The sequence below is a fragment of the Phascolarctos cinereus genome, unplaced genomic scaffold, assembly GCF_003287225.1.
Source record: "Phascolarctos cinereus isolate Bilbo 61053 unplaced genomic scaffold, phaCin_HiC Scaffold_726;HRSCAF=1367, whole genome shotgun sequence".
Classification (NCBI taxonomy): domain Eukaryota; kingdom Metazoa; phylum Chordata; class Mammalia; order Diprotodontia; family Phascolarctidae; genus Phascolarctos; species Phascolarctos cinereus.
The window spans coordinates 111,739,846-111,758,008 of record NW_027556098.1 but is presented as its reverse complement, the minus strand read 5'-3'; the positions used below and the strand labels follow the sequence as shown (position 1 = coordinate 111,758,008).

General features: G+C 39.9%; 1 protein-coding gene across 1 annotated transcript in view; it reads left to right on the top strand.

The window, feature by feature from the left end:
• Positions 1–18,163, top strand: part of GPR156 (G protein-coupled receptor 156) — an 82,787-nt gene that overhangs the window by 43,178 nt on the left and 21,446 nt on the right. The window contains exons 4-7 of the mRNA XM_020985885.2: positions 5,307–5,417; positions 6,411–6,536; positions 6,946–7,041; positions 15,583–15,819. Of these exons, the coding sequence (XP_020841544.1) occupies positions 5,307–5,417; positions 6,411–6,536; positions 6,946–7,041; positions 15,583–15,819 (570 nt within the window). The remainder of the gene's footprint in view (positions 1–5,306; positions 5,418–6,410; positions 6,537–6,945; positions 7,042–15,582; positions 15,820–18,163) is intronic.

The following is an 18,163-nucleotide window of genomic DNA, read 5'->3' as shown; positions in this document are numbered from 1 at the left end:
GAAACTATATGGTACTGGGAAAAAAATTTTAAAAGATAATGTGAGCAGAATCAGAATAAAATGTATATTAGAGATTCTTATTTGATAACCCCTCCCCAAATAAAAAACTTTGGAAATAGAGATCTTTGTCAAAAAAAAAATTAGAAGAAAATTAGATGTCAGTACAAGGAAAACCCAAATGTATATGTCATACTATCTGTTACAGTAAATTCTAATCAGATCAGTGATAAAAAAAAAATTTTTTTTAAAGATTGTAAGAGAAAGGAATGATATGTACATTGAGAAGATATTTTTAAGATATCAAACTAATGGAATTATACAAAAATAGATTTGATTACATGAAAATAAAGGAATTTTACATTTAAAAAAAGCAATATGGCCATGTCCCAATTGTGATTTCATGTCTTGTGCAATGGATCCCTCAGAGCCTAAGGGCCCAGATAAATAATTCCTTTAATAACAACATCCAATAACTTAGGCAGCCAGGGTCACAGATGGCAGTTTTACGACTCAGCAGCTTTTTCCCATCCCCTCATCCCTGAAGCAAAGCTGGGGACCCCATTGAAACGGCAACAAAAGGCCAGCATGGGCTTCCCATTGCTGCTGGCCTGTCCATCCATCAGGATAGAATTGTGCTGTTTCCAACACATGTAGCTGACTGGGGTCTGCCCATTCACCCTGTGGCTGCTTTCTGCCCACATGCTAGATGCCACTCTGATTGGCCAAGACCCACCTGCAGCTACCTGGAGCCAAGACTGCCATCTTGCTGACTAGAATTAGACTATCCTTTCCATTGTCTTGCTGCAGGTACTACTGGAGTTGTTTGGGTGGCATTGTGAATGTCACTGTCTCGGGCCTCCCAGTGCTATTCATGCCAGGACCTACTATTTTCCCATTATGCTGATGCTGCCAGGCTCATTCTATTGAAGCTACTACCCAAGAGGCCAGGGCACCACTGCTTTCTCCATTGTCTTTTTACAAAGGTCAGCTCAAGTCTCCCAACTTCCACTGGCATCCTGGCCAACAACAGATCAAAAGATAAAAGAATCTGATTGGAGGAAAAATGTTTATGGTAAATAATGCTGATAGACATGTGAGTGCATATTGTATATGTGTGTGCACACATGCATATGTGAATGCATGTTTTGGAGAAGGAAATGGCAAACTGCTCTAATATCTTTGCTAAGAAAACCCCAAATGGAGTCACAAAGAGCTGGATACAACTGAAAAATGACTGAACAAATAGATACATATGAATATACATGTATTCAACAAACTCTAAGGACATTTTATAAATTTTTATGGCTATTAACCATTCCCCAGTGGATTAACAAAAGATGTAATCAATAATTTTAATTGAATAATTCCAAATTGCTAATAATCACTTGAAAAATTGTTCAAAATCCCTGGTAATTGGAAAAATATAAAACTACCTCAAAATGCCTCCTTCTAACTATATTATTGGCAAAGAGAGTTTCAAATGACAAAAATTCAGAGTCGCTGGGGCTGCGGGGAAACAAGCCTAACATCACTCCATAAATTAATGTAATCTTTTCCTAGAGCAACCTGACAATGGAGTAAGAGTTATAGACTAGATCAAACCTTTTGACTTAATGATCTCATTAACAGAACTAAATACTAAGGATAGTGTTAAAAAAAGAGAGACTCTATCCATACGAAAATACTCATTGCTGCTTTATTTTCGATAGCCCCCAAAAGGGGAATAAGCCAATGATTAGGGAATAGCTGAACAAATGTTTGTACATTCATGTCACAAAATGTTATTAGGTTACAAAAAATGGCAAATATGAAGGATACCATTAAATATAGAAAGATTTTTACAAAATGATACAGAGCAAAGAAAGCCAAACTGAAGCAACATAGACATTTGGTGTAACTGTTAGGGGGAAAAATAACCCCAGCAATGAAGTGAAGAGCGATGAGAAGAGGGAATGGGAAAAAAAATAGCTGTTTAGTTATTATTATTTCAAAGTTTATATATGTGCATTTATAAATTATTTGAATGTTAATGTTTTTACAGTATCATATTTTTAGGGCTGGAAGGGACAGGAGAGGTCATGTAGGACAATCCTCTCATTTTATAGATGAGGAAACAAGCCCAAACAGAAAACTGAATTTGCTTGCCCAAGATCAGATCACGGGAACTCTAAGTGGCAGAGCTAAGCTTCACACCCTTTAATGCCAGATCGTGTTCTCTCTACTGTATTGTTCTGTGACTTATAGATACTAAATTTAGAATTTAATGCTTTATTTGCTGTTGTTTTATTTGATTTAGAAACTGCTAGGTAGTGCAGTGGATAGAGTGCTGGACCTGGAGTCAAGAAGATCTGAATTCAAATCCAGCCTTAGATGCTCACTAATTGCATGACCCCGGGCAAGTCTTTAATCCTCTGTCTGACTCAGATTTAAAATTGGGATAATAACAGTACCTATCTTCCAGAGTGATTATAAGGATAAAGTAGGATAATAATTACAAAGCACTTTGTAATCCTTAAAGCTCTCCTTTAACGTTAGCTGTTATTGTCATCCTCGTTGTTGTTGTTGTTGTTGTTGTTGCTGCTTCCTCTACTGGTATCTTACTGCCAAAGTCAGGTCTCCTGTAAGTGGCCAAGCTTCTGCTCTAAGTACCAACATCTAAGAGGGTGCATCTCCTACCTGAGGGGCATGTTTCCTAGCAGCCCTCAGAGTGCAGCAAACCTGATTCACCCGTTCCTTCCTCCAGCACCAGCTCCCAACCCTAGGCTGCCAATTGCCCAGAGGCTATAGTTCTCATTGCCCTTCTCTTTGGATCCAACTTTAACCCACTTTCTATCCTGGGGATCTGTGCCTTGTGAGATACCTGGAATCAGTGCAGGATCAGTTCCTCTAAAACCACCCTCCCCACCTGACCCAACAGTAAGTTCAGCCCTAGGCTTTTCCATTCCCTATCCTCTTCTGCCCTTCTTTTCTACTGTGCCCTGGGGACATTTCCTACATTGTGTACAAGCTCCGCTTCCTCCTATGTCTTTTCTTCTTATATTCCTTGCCAGTAAACCCTAGCTTCCCCCAGAAGACACCAATATTTGTTGTCACCCTTTCCGAGACTAGCTTCTCTTTCTGTCATACCTCCCACCATCACCCCCCATATAAAAGGCTTAGGGGAGGAACTGGCATGCTTTTTCGACTTTCAGACCCTCCCTCCACCACCATCACTCCTCTAAATTTTCTGTCTCTCCTGTCCAGAACCTTATTGCTGTCATCTATGGACTAGTAGGTCAATTTCCTTCCTCCCTAGTAAGTTCAGAACGTACCTGGCTCATAGTCTGTTTCACCACCAGTCTCCCACCCCCTTTAAATATCTTGGTCTCTCCATTCTAGACCTCCTCAGTTTCCAAGACCCCTTTCTTCAGTCTATCTGAATGACACAGGAATAGTTATATTTTAATCCTTTCATAGGGGAGACTGGAAGGGACCTCAGAGTTGGCCATTGAGTCCAACTCTCTCATTTAAAAAAATGAAACTGAGGCCGAGAAAGATTAATTGAATTTCCCAGGATCATACAGCTAATAAGAATTCAAACTCAGACCTTCCTGACTCTTAAGTATAGCATTCTATTTACTGTACCAATCCTCTGCTTCACCCCACTCCTCAAAGGGTGCTATCCACCAAATGAATTTGTCCCAAGTATTGGAATTACTAATTAAGGCTCTGCCTACTACTCATTTGGAGGTGGAGGTGACCCTGAACTCTTAAAGCCTCTGCCAGCAGCCCCAAAATTCTGGCAGGCACTCTCAAGTTGTAAAGGCTGCAAATACAGGCACCAGTGACTTACAGTACATCTCCTCTCAGGACCAGCCTAACTCATTTTGGAGATTACCTCCCACCCTCAGGGTATTGGCAACCAGATCACCAATTTTTTTTTCCCCAGACACAGTAATTCATGAAACTATAAGGAATTAGATGTTGCATTTATTGATAGAGGGAGTACCCATACCACTGAGATCCCATATACTTGAAAGATTCAAGTAATCTTATTATTAATTAATATTAATGAAATCTCCTGACTCCCAACATTTTCTTAGTTGAGGGAACTAATGATATTTAGTCTGGTGAAGAAAAGACATAGCAAGGACATGATAACATTCTTCAATTATTTAATGTGCTGTCACTTGGAAACAGGATTGTATATATTCTTCTTGGCCTCAGCAAGAGCAGTGAGTTGGAAGTTCTAATCAATCAATCAAGGAAGCATATTGCAGGTTGAGGGAAGAAAGAAGAAAGGATGGAAGAAAAAGAAGGAAGGGAGGAAAAGAGGGAGGGAGAAAGGAAGGAAGGGAAGAGACAGGGAGGGAAGGAAAGAAAGGGAAGATGGAAGGAAAAGAAGGAAGGAAGAAAGGAAGAAAAAGAGGGAAAGAAGGAAGGGAGAGGGAACAAGGAGGGGGAGGGAAAGGAGGGAGGGAAGGAGGGGGGAAGGAAATAAACATTTAATAATCACTTCAGTTCCTCACAATAACCTTGGGAGGTAGGTGCTATTATTATCCCCATTTTACAATAAACAGAAGTTAAATGATTTGCCTAGCACATAGCTAATAGGTGTCTGAAACTATATTTGAACTTAGGTCTTCCCAGTGCTTCCTATCCATTGTGCTCCTATCTCCAACTATAGGCTTTTGCTTTCCTCAATATAAAGAACTCCAGGCTTAGAAACTCCCTTTGCGAACTGTGGATCAGTAACTCCCCTGTAACTTTCAGTCTTAGATCACTGCCTGGGAGTACTGAGAGGTTAAGTACCCATGTTCACACAGCTAACTCATGCCAGAGGCAGATTGTGAACCCAGGTATCTCCAGCTCCAAAGCTGAACTATGCAATATCTCTCCAAACCATTAAGATTACCCAAAATTATAATGGGCTTCTAACAAGCAATAGTTAGTTGTTCGTGACTGGATTTGTTCATGTGGCTGGATGAAAATACAAAGGAAAAAAAGAATTATAATAAATGATGCTTGGGTGAAGAAAGCAGAATTAGATGGTTGTTGTGATTATATATTTTTTTTAAAAAGGAACAACAAATGTGTTTAAGTATATGGGTAAAAAATCAGCCAAAAAAGAATGCAGCCACAATTAAGAAAATTATTTCATTAAACTGTGTATACATGTAGTTTTCAATTTAAAGTTTTACTTAAGACTTTATTCTTTATTTTGTTTGTGTATTGGACTTTTGGTACCTATGGAGCTTGTAAATTATAATAAATAAGAAAGCTCTTCTGACTCACTTCTTTCCCTCCCTTCCCCCTTCTTGTTACAGGTCAGACTGTCCCTACTATGTGTTGGGAGTTCCCTAATGTTTGGCCCAATATTGGGGAAGAGCTGGAGATTGTACAAGGTTTTTACCCAGCGGGTCCCAGACAAGAGAGTGGTGAGTCACTACTGAATTCATTCCGCTTTGTTGCAGAGGAAATTTCTTTTTAGTCTCTGTGGATGAGAAGAAGATGGAGAAGTCTTCATATTAATTAGATCATGGCACCTGGCCTATTACCAAAATAAACAGGACTTTCCAGAGGCAACATGCTGGTCACTGTGAAGCTATGGGCTGGGTGGCTTTGTTCCAGAGGGCTGTTAGTGGTGGGTTCCATGACTCACTAGCAATAATCCCTGATGCATTTGCTATCTAAACCCTAGGACTACTGTGGAGGAGGGGGACAGTGTGGTCCAATGGAGAGAATGTTGGAGGTAGATGACTTGGGTTCCAATCTAGACTCTTCCAATCCCTCCGTATTTGACCTTGGATGAGTCATGTCACTTTAATGATCCTGTTTCCTCAATCGTGAAATGAAAGACTTGAACTAACCACCCTTCAAAGTCCTTTCCAGTTCAGAATCTATGTTCCTGTCTGCTGCTCTGTGCTTGGCACAAATGCGAGAGAGGATTGTCATAGTGGTATTCTGAACACACCCATAGTTAGGAGATTGAGTGGTTCCTCATGCAGGGTTTTATGCCTAGGCATATTTTTCAGTGATTTCTGGTTAGACCTCCCAGCCTTATCCCATTTGGATGGAGAGCATGGGCCCAATCCCAATATACATTTGTTTTATTTTTTTAAAATGGCATAGGATTACAGATTTAGAGCTGGAAAGGACCTCAGAGACCATCAGGTCTAACCCTCTTCGCATCTGACAGATGTGGAAATGAGGCAGAGAAGCTAGGTGACTCTGATTATAGAGCCAGTGAGAGAAGAGGGACATTTGATGATGCCACCAAAAAACTACAGTGAACATTTTGCATCTATTTTCAGCATTATTTGCCATATGGGAAGCTTCTCCCAAGGAGATGCTTATACAAAGGCTTGTGCAGAACTGCCTCATGGTATATACATATAATCTATAAGGACCTTGGGTTTAATATGTTGCAGATTATTAAAGACCTACAGCTGCTTGGGCTGGTAGCAGTGCTGGTGATGGTTGACATTATCCTGCTTGTGACATGGGTATTATCTGATCCCATCCAGTGCCTTCAGATTCTCCATTTTACAGTGAGGGTAAGGAACCAGATTCCCTGGGAAACCTCTTCTCTAAACTGGGTTGGGTAAAAGCAATTCTTCTGCCAGAATCCCCTGGGCAGTAACATTAGCCACAAGAAAGTCTTATAGTGCAAAGGAACTAAGTGGAAAGAAAGGAAGGAAGAGAAAGAGTACTACCAGGAAGACTTCAAGACAAACAAAATGTAAGCCAATTGTTTTCTTCATACCCATTACTACAGCAGCCCTCCTGAATCTTGCCTCTATATTTTTTTCCTGCTTTTCATGAAACTGGCCTCCAAGATATTGGAAGTGAAGGGACATGAGGGTGAATAAATGAAAGAATGAAAAAAAAGCATGTATTAAGTGTTTGCCATGTGTCAAATGTTGTTCGAGGATTAGGAGCATTGACTCTTTCTGTCTCTCTCAGATGACAGAGAGAGACATCACCTGTTCCGTGACCAAGACCTACTTCTGTGCCTCCCTTTACTCTGATCTCTGGATTGCTCTCATTTTGGGATATAAGGTTGGTAACTATTACTCTGTGGAATACAGAACAGCTGTCAGACACTACGAATCATTTCAGGCAGTGTTCTGTGCGTTTCAAGTTAAATATCCCAGCTCACTCTGTGGGGCTATTCTGTCCTAGAAAAGTGAAATTTATTTTTGAGTAAGACATTCATCCTAGTTAATGCCTATTACTTTTCCTGAGGAAATCACTAAAATTTGGAGCTCTTAGTTTAACAGTGTGCATGCGTGTGTCTGTCTGTGCTTGTATGTATGCAGACATATGTATGTGTGTTTAAATTTATTTTTGTTGTCTGTGTGTATATATATATGTATCTAGATAGAAATCTATATCTTTATATATCCTTAAAGCATAAAACCAGCATTTTAAAGGCCAAGGAATAAAGTTGTTTCTTCTGATAGTGCCACTATTTCCATATGCAAATATATGAATGTGCAAAGCATATGTGATTTCATCAGTGTGGGGAACACCTAGTGAGTGAAGTCCACAAAAATTGAAACCAGTCACCACCTTAGTAGACATATCCAAGGGAGCTACTCAAGGCTCAGAGAAGTTAAATGTTTTATTAGCAAATATCTGGGGCAAGATTTGAATCCATGTCTTTCTGATTCTAAATCCAGCATTCAATTTGTTATCCCATAATGTCTCTATTATTTCTAAATGATAATTAACAATAAAAATAATAACTGATATTTACACATGTCTCATTACAAAGTGTTAACACATCTGATTCTTACAACGACTCTGTAGGGGAGGCAGGACAAGCGTTCACAGAATCATAGACTCAAAGCTGGAAGGAACCTCTGAGGCAATTTTAAAGGCCAAGGAATAAAGTTGTTTCTTCTGATAGTGCCACTATTTCCATATGCAAATATATAAATATGCAAAGTATATGTGATTTCATCAGTGTGGGGAACACCTAGTGTGTGAAGTTGACAAAAATTGAGGTTAAATGTTTTATTAGCAAATATCTGGGGCACTCACACTTTACAAATCGGGCAACCAAGCTCCCGAGACAGAGGTAGTGTGACTTGCCCAAGATCACCTGGGTAATAAAGTAGCAGAGCCAGAACTGGAAGCCAGCTTCTCTGATTCCAAATCAATTGATGTCATTGCCATTTTATGGATGAGTCACTAAGTTCACAATATGGGAGCATCAGCATACATGTCCCTGACCAGGATTACTCTTTTTAAACACCCAACAACAGTTTAGGTTTTACTGTGATCCCTTACCCAAGGGTGATGGCTTGGAGGCTTGCGCATTAGTAAAATGCTGCTGTTACAAGGCTTTGGAGGAGCTCCACGTTTCTTGCAGCCCTCACCTCATTAATCCTTACATCCATTTTTCAAAGAGAAATGATTTGTCCAAGGTCATATCAACTCTTCTCCAAAGCATCTTGTTCCATAGTATTTCTTAAATAACATTAACCTATATCACCAAATGTAGGAAATAACTTTTAAAAATCATTGGTTGAAAGGCAATAGTCAAATACTATACATATTACTATATATTGACATTGTTACATGGTATTAGAAAAAACAAGAATAATCCTCATCAAGTCCATGTGTGCTGTTGTTCCCATATTTTGAGTCACTGGATTTGGAATCAGAGGAATTGGGTTCAAATCCTGGTGTTTTTTTTTTTTACTTTACTAAACTTTACCTTTCTGAGGCAGCTTGGTGGAGTAGAAGATACAACACTCACTGACCCTAGAGTCAGGAAGAACTAAGTTCTAAGATGGTCTCAGACACATACCAACTGTGTGACACTGGGCAAGTCACTTGACCTCTGCCTCATTTTACACAATTATAACAAGGGGAAAATAACAGCACATGACTCCCAGAGTAGGGACAGCTAGGTGGCACAGTGGATAGAGTGCTGGGTCTGGAGTCGGGAAAACTCATCTTCCTGGGTTCAAATCTGGCCTGAGACACTTACTAGCTGTATGATCCTGGGCAAGTCCCTTAACACTGTTTGCCTCAGTTTCCTCATCTGTAAAAAGAACTGGAGAAGGAAATGGCAAATCACTCTAGTATCTTTGCCCAGAAAACCCCAAATGGGTTACAAAGAGTCAGACTCGACCAAAAGTGACTCAACAACAACCAACCTCCCATTGTGGATCAAATGAGATAACATTTGCAAAGCACTCAGTGCAGTGCCTGGCACATAGTAGGCACTTTATAAATGCTTGTTTGTTTCCTTCCTTCCTATATATCCCTTTCCTATCCGTCTTATAGGATTGTTATAAGAAGCACACGTGACGATGCTTTGTAATGAGAGGTGCTGTGTAGCCATAAATGTCAGCTCTTTTTTTTCCTTTTTAGTGAGGCAATTGGGGTTAAGTGACTTGCCCACGGTCACACAGCTAGTAAGTGTGAAGTGTCTGAGGCTGGATTTGAACTCATGTCCTTCTGACTCCAAGGCCAGAGCTCTATTCACTGCGCCACCTAGCTACCCAGCTATTATTATTACAAGGAAAAAAATAGAAGCAATATGGCTTAGTTAATAGAGTGTTTGACTCAGGCAGGAGGACCTGGATTCAGACCCTACCTCTGACAATTTTTTACTGTATTTCTACTACATTTTCCCATCAGTATCACTTTTTAAATTCTTGTTGTTCAATCATTTTTCAAACATGTCCAACTCTTGTGACCCCATTTAGGGTTTTCTTGGCAAAGATACTGTGAGTGGTTTCCCATTTTCTTCTCCAGTTCATTTAACAGATGAGGAAACTGAGGCAAACAGGATTAAGTGACTTGCTCAGGATCACACAGCTAGTAAGTATCTGAGTTTTAGATTTGAACTCAGGAAGATGAGTCTTTCTGATTCCAGGCATGGCGCTCTATCTACTGCAACACCTAGTTACAAACTATTTCAGCTTCCAGTTCTAAACTTTCCTAATGGAAAAGTACATCACATTGAAAAGTGCATTGGAGTCAATGGGGCCTGAGTTCAAGTTCCAGCTTTCCCACTTTCTGCCTGTGTGATCTTGGGTCTCTCAGGGCCTCAATCTCCTCATGTGTAAAAGAAGAGGTTGGGCTACATGACCTCTAAAGACCCTTCTGAATCTAAGCCGATGGTCTTCTGTGCTTCAGCCACCATTTCTCATAGGCTTTTGGTTATTTTTTTATATAAAGTTTTTATTGATGCTTTTAATGTAACTCTAACTTTCCAATAACACCCTCTCCTTGAACCTTCAATGTTCAACAAAGAGATATCATCAAGCAAAGCAAACAAATGCATTGGCAATATCTGATCATAATCATTCCAGACTTATAGGCTGACACTGGTCTTCCAAGAGGAAAGAGGTATATTTCACCAACAGTCCTCTGGAAGTCAAGACTGGTCATTGCATCAAATGGAATTCTGTTGTCTCTCAATACTATATATATTTTTTACATTGTAGTAAATCATTGTGTAAATGTCCATTCTGGTTCTGATGACTTTTCTCTGCCTATTTGATTACCTCTTGCACTGACTGACCAACACTGGTTTTACTTTTCCACTAACAGACACTGTGAGATATTTTACTTAACTCACCAATATTTCTCTAATACTCACCATTTCCCTTCTGTATCCTCCCTCTTCGACTCAGATGAAGACAAATTGGTGCCCTTTCCGTGACTTTACCTTCACTTTAAGGCTCAAAACTTTAAAACTGAAAGCACTTCCCAGTTCTCTATGTAGAAGAAATGACCATAAGTATAATATTAACTACCCCATAAGTATGTGCACATACCCATAAATACCATTGCTAGGTGTATACCCCAAAGAGATCAAAGAAAGAGGAAAAGGACCCATAGGTACAAAAATATTTATAGTAACTCTTTTCATAGTAGCAAAAAATTAGAAAATAAGGTGGTGCCTATCTACTGGGGAGTGGCTTAACAAGTTATGACATATGGATGTTGTGAATTATTATTGTGCAATAAGAAATGATGAAACAGTTTCTAACAAACTTGGGAAACTTTTATGAACTGATGCAGAAGGAAGTGAACAGAACCAGGAAAATAATTCAAATAATTAGAACAATATCTTAAAGGAAAATAGGTTAAGAACATAGATTAAGAACGCTAATAAATGAAATTTCAGACTCAAGAAAAGCAGAGATAAAACGTGCTACCCACCTCCTGACAGTGAGGTGATGAACTCAAGATGCAAAATGAGACATTTTCAGACAGTCAAAGTTGGGATTTGTTTGCTTGACTATGAATATTTTATATGAAGGTTTTATTTTTCTTTCTTTCATTTGGTGGGTGTCAGAGTGAGAGAGAAGGGGAGAAAGAAAGAAGGGTATAGGAAGGGGAAGAAAAGTAAGAAAAAGAGAATCATTGAGGTATTTTCAAAATACACAGAAGGCTGGTCAGGAGGAAATGCAGACAAACAGGACAGCTTTGAAGAGGGTATATTGAATTTGTTGTATATGTGAAAGGAGAATCAAGCTATACCTGGTGCCAACTGACAGCTATATGTGAAATCCTCTTTTTCTGATCAGCTTTTTTACAGGGGAATATTCATCTCATCTATAGTTGTCAAATTCATAATAAAATAAGTTTCAATGAAATAAAAATGAAACAGAGAAATCAATACCTGTGGTAGCTACCTATAGCAGAGGGTTGTTGTGGGTACCAAGTAAGATAATAGGTATAAAGTACTTTACAAACATTTTAAAAAATATAATAATAATGCTTCAAGGTGTACAAAGTGTTTTCCTTGTAACAACTCCTTGATATAATGTGCAATAATATCCCCATTTTAAAAATGAGAAAACTGACAATGTGACTTACCCAGCAGGTAGAGAACCATATACTCAGTATAATCAGAAGGAGATTTTAAGGCCCCAGGTGCTCCCCAGATGTTAACTCTACTAGTCTCTCATAATGCTGTCTTTTCCCCTCTGTCATTTGAAATTAGACCCACTCCTTGAGATTACAAACCATTCTCTACTAAAGGCACATATTAAAATGCACATGTCAGACCTGGATTCAAGTCAAGTCACTGTAAAAACAAACAACTTTGAGGGGTAGCCAGGGGGTGCAGTGGATAGAGCTCTGGCCCTGGAGTCAGGAGGACCTGAGTTCAAATCCAGCCTCAGATACATACCACTCACTAGCAGTGTGACCCTGAGCAAGTCACTTAACCCTGTTGCCTCATTAAAAAAAAACAAACAAACCACAAACAACTTTGAAAGACTTAAGAACCCTTATCAATGCAATTACCAACCATGGTTCCAAAGTGCCAATAATGAAGAATTCTGTTCACTGGCTGACAGAGAGATGACATATTCAATATGCAGAATGGGACATATTTTTGGACATGACCAATGTGGGAACTCATTTTTCTTGGTTATGTATATTTGTTACAAGGGTTTTATTTTTCCTTTGTACTTTCTCAATAAGAAAGAGAAGAAAGAAAAAAATCTTTGTTAATTGAAAAAATTAATTAAAAATGCAAATCTCTTGTGAGATGCAAGACTTTCAACTGTTATCAATCATCAGAGAGATAGCTTGGTGTGGTGGAAAGATCATGAGACTTGGGATCAAATGACCTGAGTTTCAGAGTGTAAAATGAGATTTTTTTTACCTGAGCAGTGTGGAAATTTGTTTTAACTATACATATTTGTAATAAGGATTTTACTCTTCTTTTATTCTCAACAAGGGGTGAAGTGGGAGGGAGAGAGGTTGATTTTTGTTGATTGAAATAAATAAAATGTATTTATATATTTTTCAAAAGACCTGAGTTTGAATCCCAGCTCTACTGCCTAGCAATGTGACTGTGGGCAAGTCCTTTACCTCTTGAAGCCTCCCTTTCATCATCCGTAAAATGGAAATAAAAATACTTCACAACAGTGTTTTATGAGGATAAAGTGTGATGTGAGTAAAGTACTCATATAAATGTAAAGCATAGTTCTTGTTTTAACTAGAGGACTCCTGGGGGTAACAACATCTCTATTCAAATGAATGAATTTCTAATTTTGGAATTTCGTGCCCAATGGCAGACTGTTAGGGAAGGGATTTTTGGAAAGAGTGAGAATTTCACAGTTTCTCTCAAAATCTCACCACCTACTCTGTCTGTGCGTATAATAACATACTTCCTTACTTCCAGGATCTGTGATTTTGTCGATGTAGAGACTTTCTTCACCAATATATATATCACTGCTCTTCTAAAACTTAATACATTGTTTTGGAGAGTTACTATAGCTGAAAGACTCATTTCCTTGTGGTCAGCCATAGGAATGAGCCTCTCTGACCTTGCTGGGCTGGTCCTCAGACAAGAGATACATAGCCTATGGTCAGAACCATACTCAAACTTTCCCAGCTTGCCAAGACCTGTCATATCTTGCCTTTGTCTGGTATAATCTTGGAAAGTCCCAGACCTCATAGCAGGACTTCAGCGGAAGCTTATAGTAACGAAATAATTGTTTTGTCCAGGCCTATCATTTCATTGGTATAGGGAGCTCCCAGTCACGGAACTTCCTCCACCAATGGAGACTGGCATTTACTTAGAGTCTGCACAATGAATCGCTAAGTAACTTGCCCAGGATTCTAAAGCTATTATTTGTCAGAGGTAGGGATTGAACTCAGGTCTCTGTCTACAACAGTAATGTAATAAGACTCAATAAGTCAAAAAACATTTTGTGTTATTCAGTTGTGTCTCATTTGGGGTTTTCTCAGCAAAGATACTGGAGTAGTTTGCCATTTCCTTCTCTAGATGAGGAACTGAGGCAGTCAGGTTAAGTGACTTGCCCAAAGTCACACAGTCAGTACGCATCTGAGGCTGGATTTGAACTCAAGTCTGAGTCCAGACTTGGAGCTCTATCCACTGTTCCACTTAAATGTTAATAAGTGTTTATTAAGAGATGCAAATATAATAAAGAAATAATCCCCATTCAAAAAGTGCTTACATTCTAATGGGGAGACAACAAGGACATATATACACATATGCAAAGTAAATATAAGGACAATAAGTACAAAGGATAACACCATACATTGTAAACAGCAGCAACAATACTGCAGTTCAAAACTTTTTTATACATATTACCGTATACCCTTGGCTAATGGAAAAAGTAGAGGCAGCTAGGTGGTGCAGTGGATAAAGTACCAGCCCTGGAGTCAGGAGAACCTGAGTTCAAATCCAGCCTCAGACACTTACTGGCTGTGTGACCCTGGGCAAGTTACTTAACCCCAATTGCCTCCAAGGAAAAAAAAGAAAAAGTAGACATGTGGCTGGCCCTTGAGTGATCAATCAAGAAGCATTTATTAAATGCCTACTGCGTGCCAGGCACTAGGGATACAGAGACAAGAATGACGATCCCTACCATCTAGGAGTTCATATTCTGCCAGAGGAAACAATGTGTTACACATAAGTAAATATAAAATAAATATAATGTAATTATTTTTGTCTTAGAGAGTGGAGGGAAAACCTCACATAGGAGGTAGCAATTGAGTTGAACTTTGAACAGAGCTGGAAATTCTAAGAGATAGAGGGGATGAAGGAGGGTATTCCAGGTGTGGGATGGACTGTGCCAAAGCACGAAGACAGAAGATAGAAGGCTGTGTGTGTGGAGCAGAAAATAGGCCTGTTTGGCTGGGATTCCAAATATGCTTGACTAATCAGGTATGCACAGACCATATTTATCAAATGCCTGAATATTCAGTGACCTTGGACACTAAATTAGATTACGGACAATAGGGTATTAAAGGTAGAGGAACTAAGTAAGGTCACTTCTAAGGAAATATTCTCATCCAATTCCTTTGGTTTGCAGATGGAAACTAGAGACCCCCAAAATATAGTTCCACCAATGTTCTTTTAATCCACCTTCAACCATAATGTTCATTCATTCAAGCCTACCATGTGTAATGCTAATGGAAGTACAGAGATAAATAAGATACAAATCCTGCCTTCAAGGAGTTGATGATCAAGTAAGAACAGCAGCTATGAAAAGTGGCAGGCTGAACTGTTCAGAAGGAAGCAAACCGAGCCAGGAAAACAATATATGCAAAGAGCGCAACCATGTACACAGAAACAGCAACAGTAACCGAAACAGGAAAACCAAGAAAAAATCCTGAAGCTGAACACTGCAAAAAAGCCAAGTCTGGCTCTGGACATTTAGAAAATACATCTTCTTCCCTTCTTGGAAGAAGCGGGGGACTACGGAGGTGAAACATAGCATATGATGTTAACACTTGACCCACGTATTGGTTGGTTTTGTTGACTTACTTTGTTATTATAAAGGATGGCTTTCTAGGGATCAGGGGAAACAGATATATTTGTAAATCAAGGTGATGTTTTTAAAAGTATCCCTAAAAATAAGATGACCTCTTTAAAAAAAAATAGTATACTGCTAGTGACTATTCTCCTTACCCATCTGAGTGTTTGCATCCAAATTAGACTAACTGTAACACAGAATCTTCCCCAGTATCCACAGGCAGTAATTAAGGAAGTGAAAGGTCTGATTCTGTTACTTTCTATTCCTTACTAATGTTTTCAGATTCTTCGCCTAAAAGACATTTCTTGTTTCTCATTTTTGACCCCAGGGTGTAGTCCTGCTCTATGGTGCCTACCTGGCTGGGCTGACAGACCATGTTAGCTCTCCACCAGTGAATCAGTCTTTGACGATCATGGTCGGAGCCAATCTCGTAGTGCTGGTTGCTGGGCTTCTCTTCTTGGTCACCAGATTTTTCCATGACTGGCCCAATCTTGTCTTTGGACTCACAGCTGGAGGCATCTTTGTTTGCACAACAACAATCAACTGCTTCATCTTCATTCCACAAGTGAGTATGCAGGAGGGTGATGAGTCAGCAAGAACTAGTGATGGTTGTACTCAGTCGTCGGTCTTATGTTTCTTTGTTGCCTTCCAGGTCCAGCTATTTTCATAGTTGGAAGGAAAGTGAGTGAGAATCAGCCTGAATGCAAAATTAGCCTTGGAGTCAGGTTGCCTTGGATTCTAATCCCTCTAAGGTCAACGGACCGATAGCAAGCCAGCTGTATTGCTGAATACCAGACACCCTTCTTTCGGGGGTGGGGATGGTCTAAATTCTGCTTCACTAATATGGGGATGCCCTGATGAGTGCACTTCCTCCAGCAAAAGAGCTTGATAGTTCCTCCATAGCTTATAATCTTAGAGAAGTTCTTGGCAGCACTGAGAGGTGAATGACCCGCCCAGGTCACAGAACCAGGACATGTCGGAGAGGGGATTTGAATCCAAGGCTACCTGACTCCAAGGCTAATTTTGCATTCAGGCTGATTCTCACTCACTTTCCTTCCAACTATGAAAATAGCTGGAGTACTGATAAAGAAGACGGGGAGGATGCTACCAGAATCATAGCGATGCAGATACATCTTATACAACAGCCAGATAATTTCACTGGGGCTTTGCAAATAACTGCAACAAGTGGAAGCTGACTGCTTGACCACGGCCACTTTTGCCAGGGCATTAGGTACTCTCTAGAAAGGGACCAGGAAGTTGATACGTCCCGGATTGAACAACCCAAGAATCTGGTGGAGAGAACATCTGGCGAGAGTCGTATGAAGGCAGGAAAGAGGTTGGTTAAGGCTTGGAGGACAAATGTAACTGTGGTGCCCAAGATGTTGGGGTTCTTGCCCTTTCTCCCCTCATATTGTCTCTAAGAGGAATGTAGTTATTCACAGGTGTCACACTAGGGTAATGGCCATGCAGCTCCAAAGCCTGTACATAGCATGTACCAGAACTGCACCAAAAGTGAATAATGATGGAGCTGTGGTCAGACCCATAATCACTTTATCTGAATTGCATTGACTGAGCATATCTTCCAGCTTCCCCATCCCTAGAAAAGGGTGCCCAGTGGTAAGCATCAAGAGGTGCCAAAGACAAAGATCTTTTACTCTGTCAACCTTAGTGGATGTGTAGTAAATAGTGTACCAGTTCAAGTCTCTCCTAGGACACCTGGACAAGTCACTTAACCCCTGAGTGTACCAGGCAACTCTTTAAGACCATAGAGTTGTGGACAGGCTGCTGATCTTCTCTTCAAATATTACTTTTTAATTAATTAATTAATTAAGCTAGGCAATGGGGTTAAGTGACTTGTCCAGGGTCGCGTCTAAGGCCAGATTTGAACTCAGGTCCTCTTGACTCCAGGACTGGTGCTCTATCCACTGTGCCACCTGGCTGCCCCCTGATCTTCTATTGTGGAGAAAACTGTATTCTGATTAAATCAAAGGTCCAGAGAAGGAAAAATCCACAGCCACAGTTGAACAGCATAGAAACGGGTATTTGAATACTGGTATATTTACTTTAGAGTTCTTTAATCCCCTCTTCTTTGTCTCTCTCTCTCTCTCTCTCTCTCTCTCTCTCTCTCTCTCTCTCTCTCTCTCTCTCTCTCTTTTCTACTATTTCCTACCAGCTGTATTCCTTGGATTTGACTATATTGTCTTCATACTCCCAGAAAAAGCTCATCACTAGGAAACTCATTATCCTAGGGATTGTATCAACATCAATATTTTCTGCCTCTTTGATTGGAGTGTGGGGCAAAAAAGTCCTCCTTTTCCATTGAAAAGGACTCAGAGACCAGCTGTTTCCCACCAGCTGTATTCTCTGGATTTGAATCCACTACCATCATGCCCCTAGACAGGCACCTTCTTCTTTCTCTCACCTTTCAACCTTTCTTTTCTGTGTTGTCTTCCCTGTTAGATCATAAGCCCCTTGAGGGCAGTTTTCTTTTTCTTATTTGTATCCTTAGCACAGTGCCTGGTGTGTAGGTGCTTCATAAGTATTTATTGAATTGATATTGAAAAAAATTCTGTCACCTTTTTCATGACACTAAGCTTGTAAGTACCAGAAGAGTAGAGACTGGAATTTTACTTGTGATTTTCCTATTTGGAAGCATCTAATTTGTCCCAGCCTCAACCTGCAGCACCCTAATCCTACTCTTGTGAACAGAGCTTCATGCTCTAAAGCTTAGGGCTTTCTTGCCTCTCCTCCCTTTTCTATTGAAATATGCACGTCTTCTGTCCCATTTCTCCATGGCCCCAATTTCTGCTGATGTGGTTAGTAGTAGATGGTCTGGATTTGCGACTTAATCAATGTGGGCTAGTTCCAGTATAGAAACTGCTTCCACGAATGAAAAGTAACAACTCTCA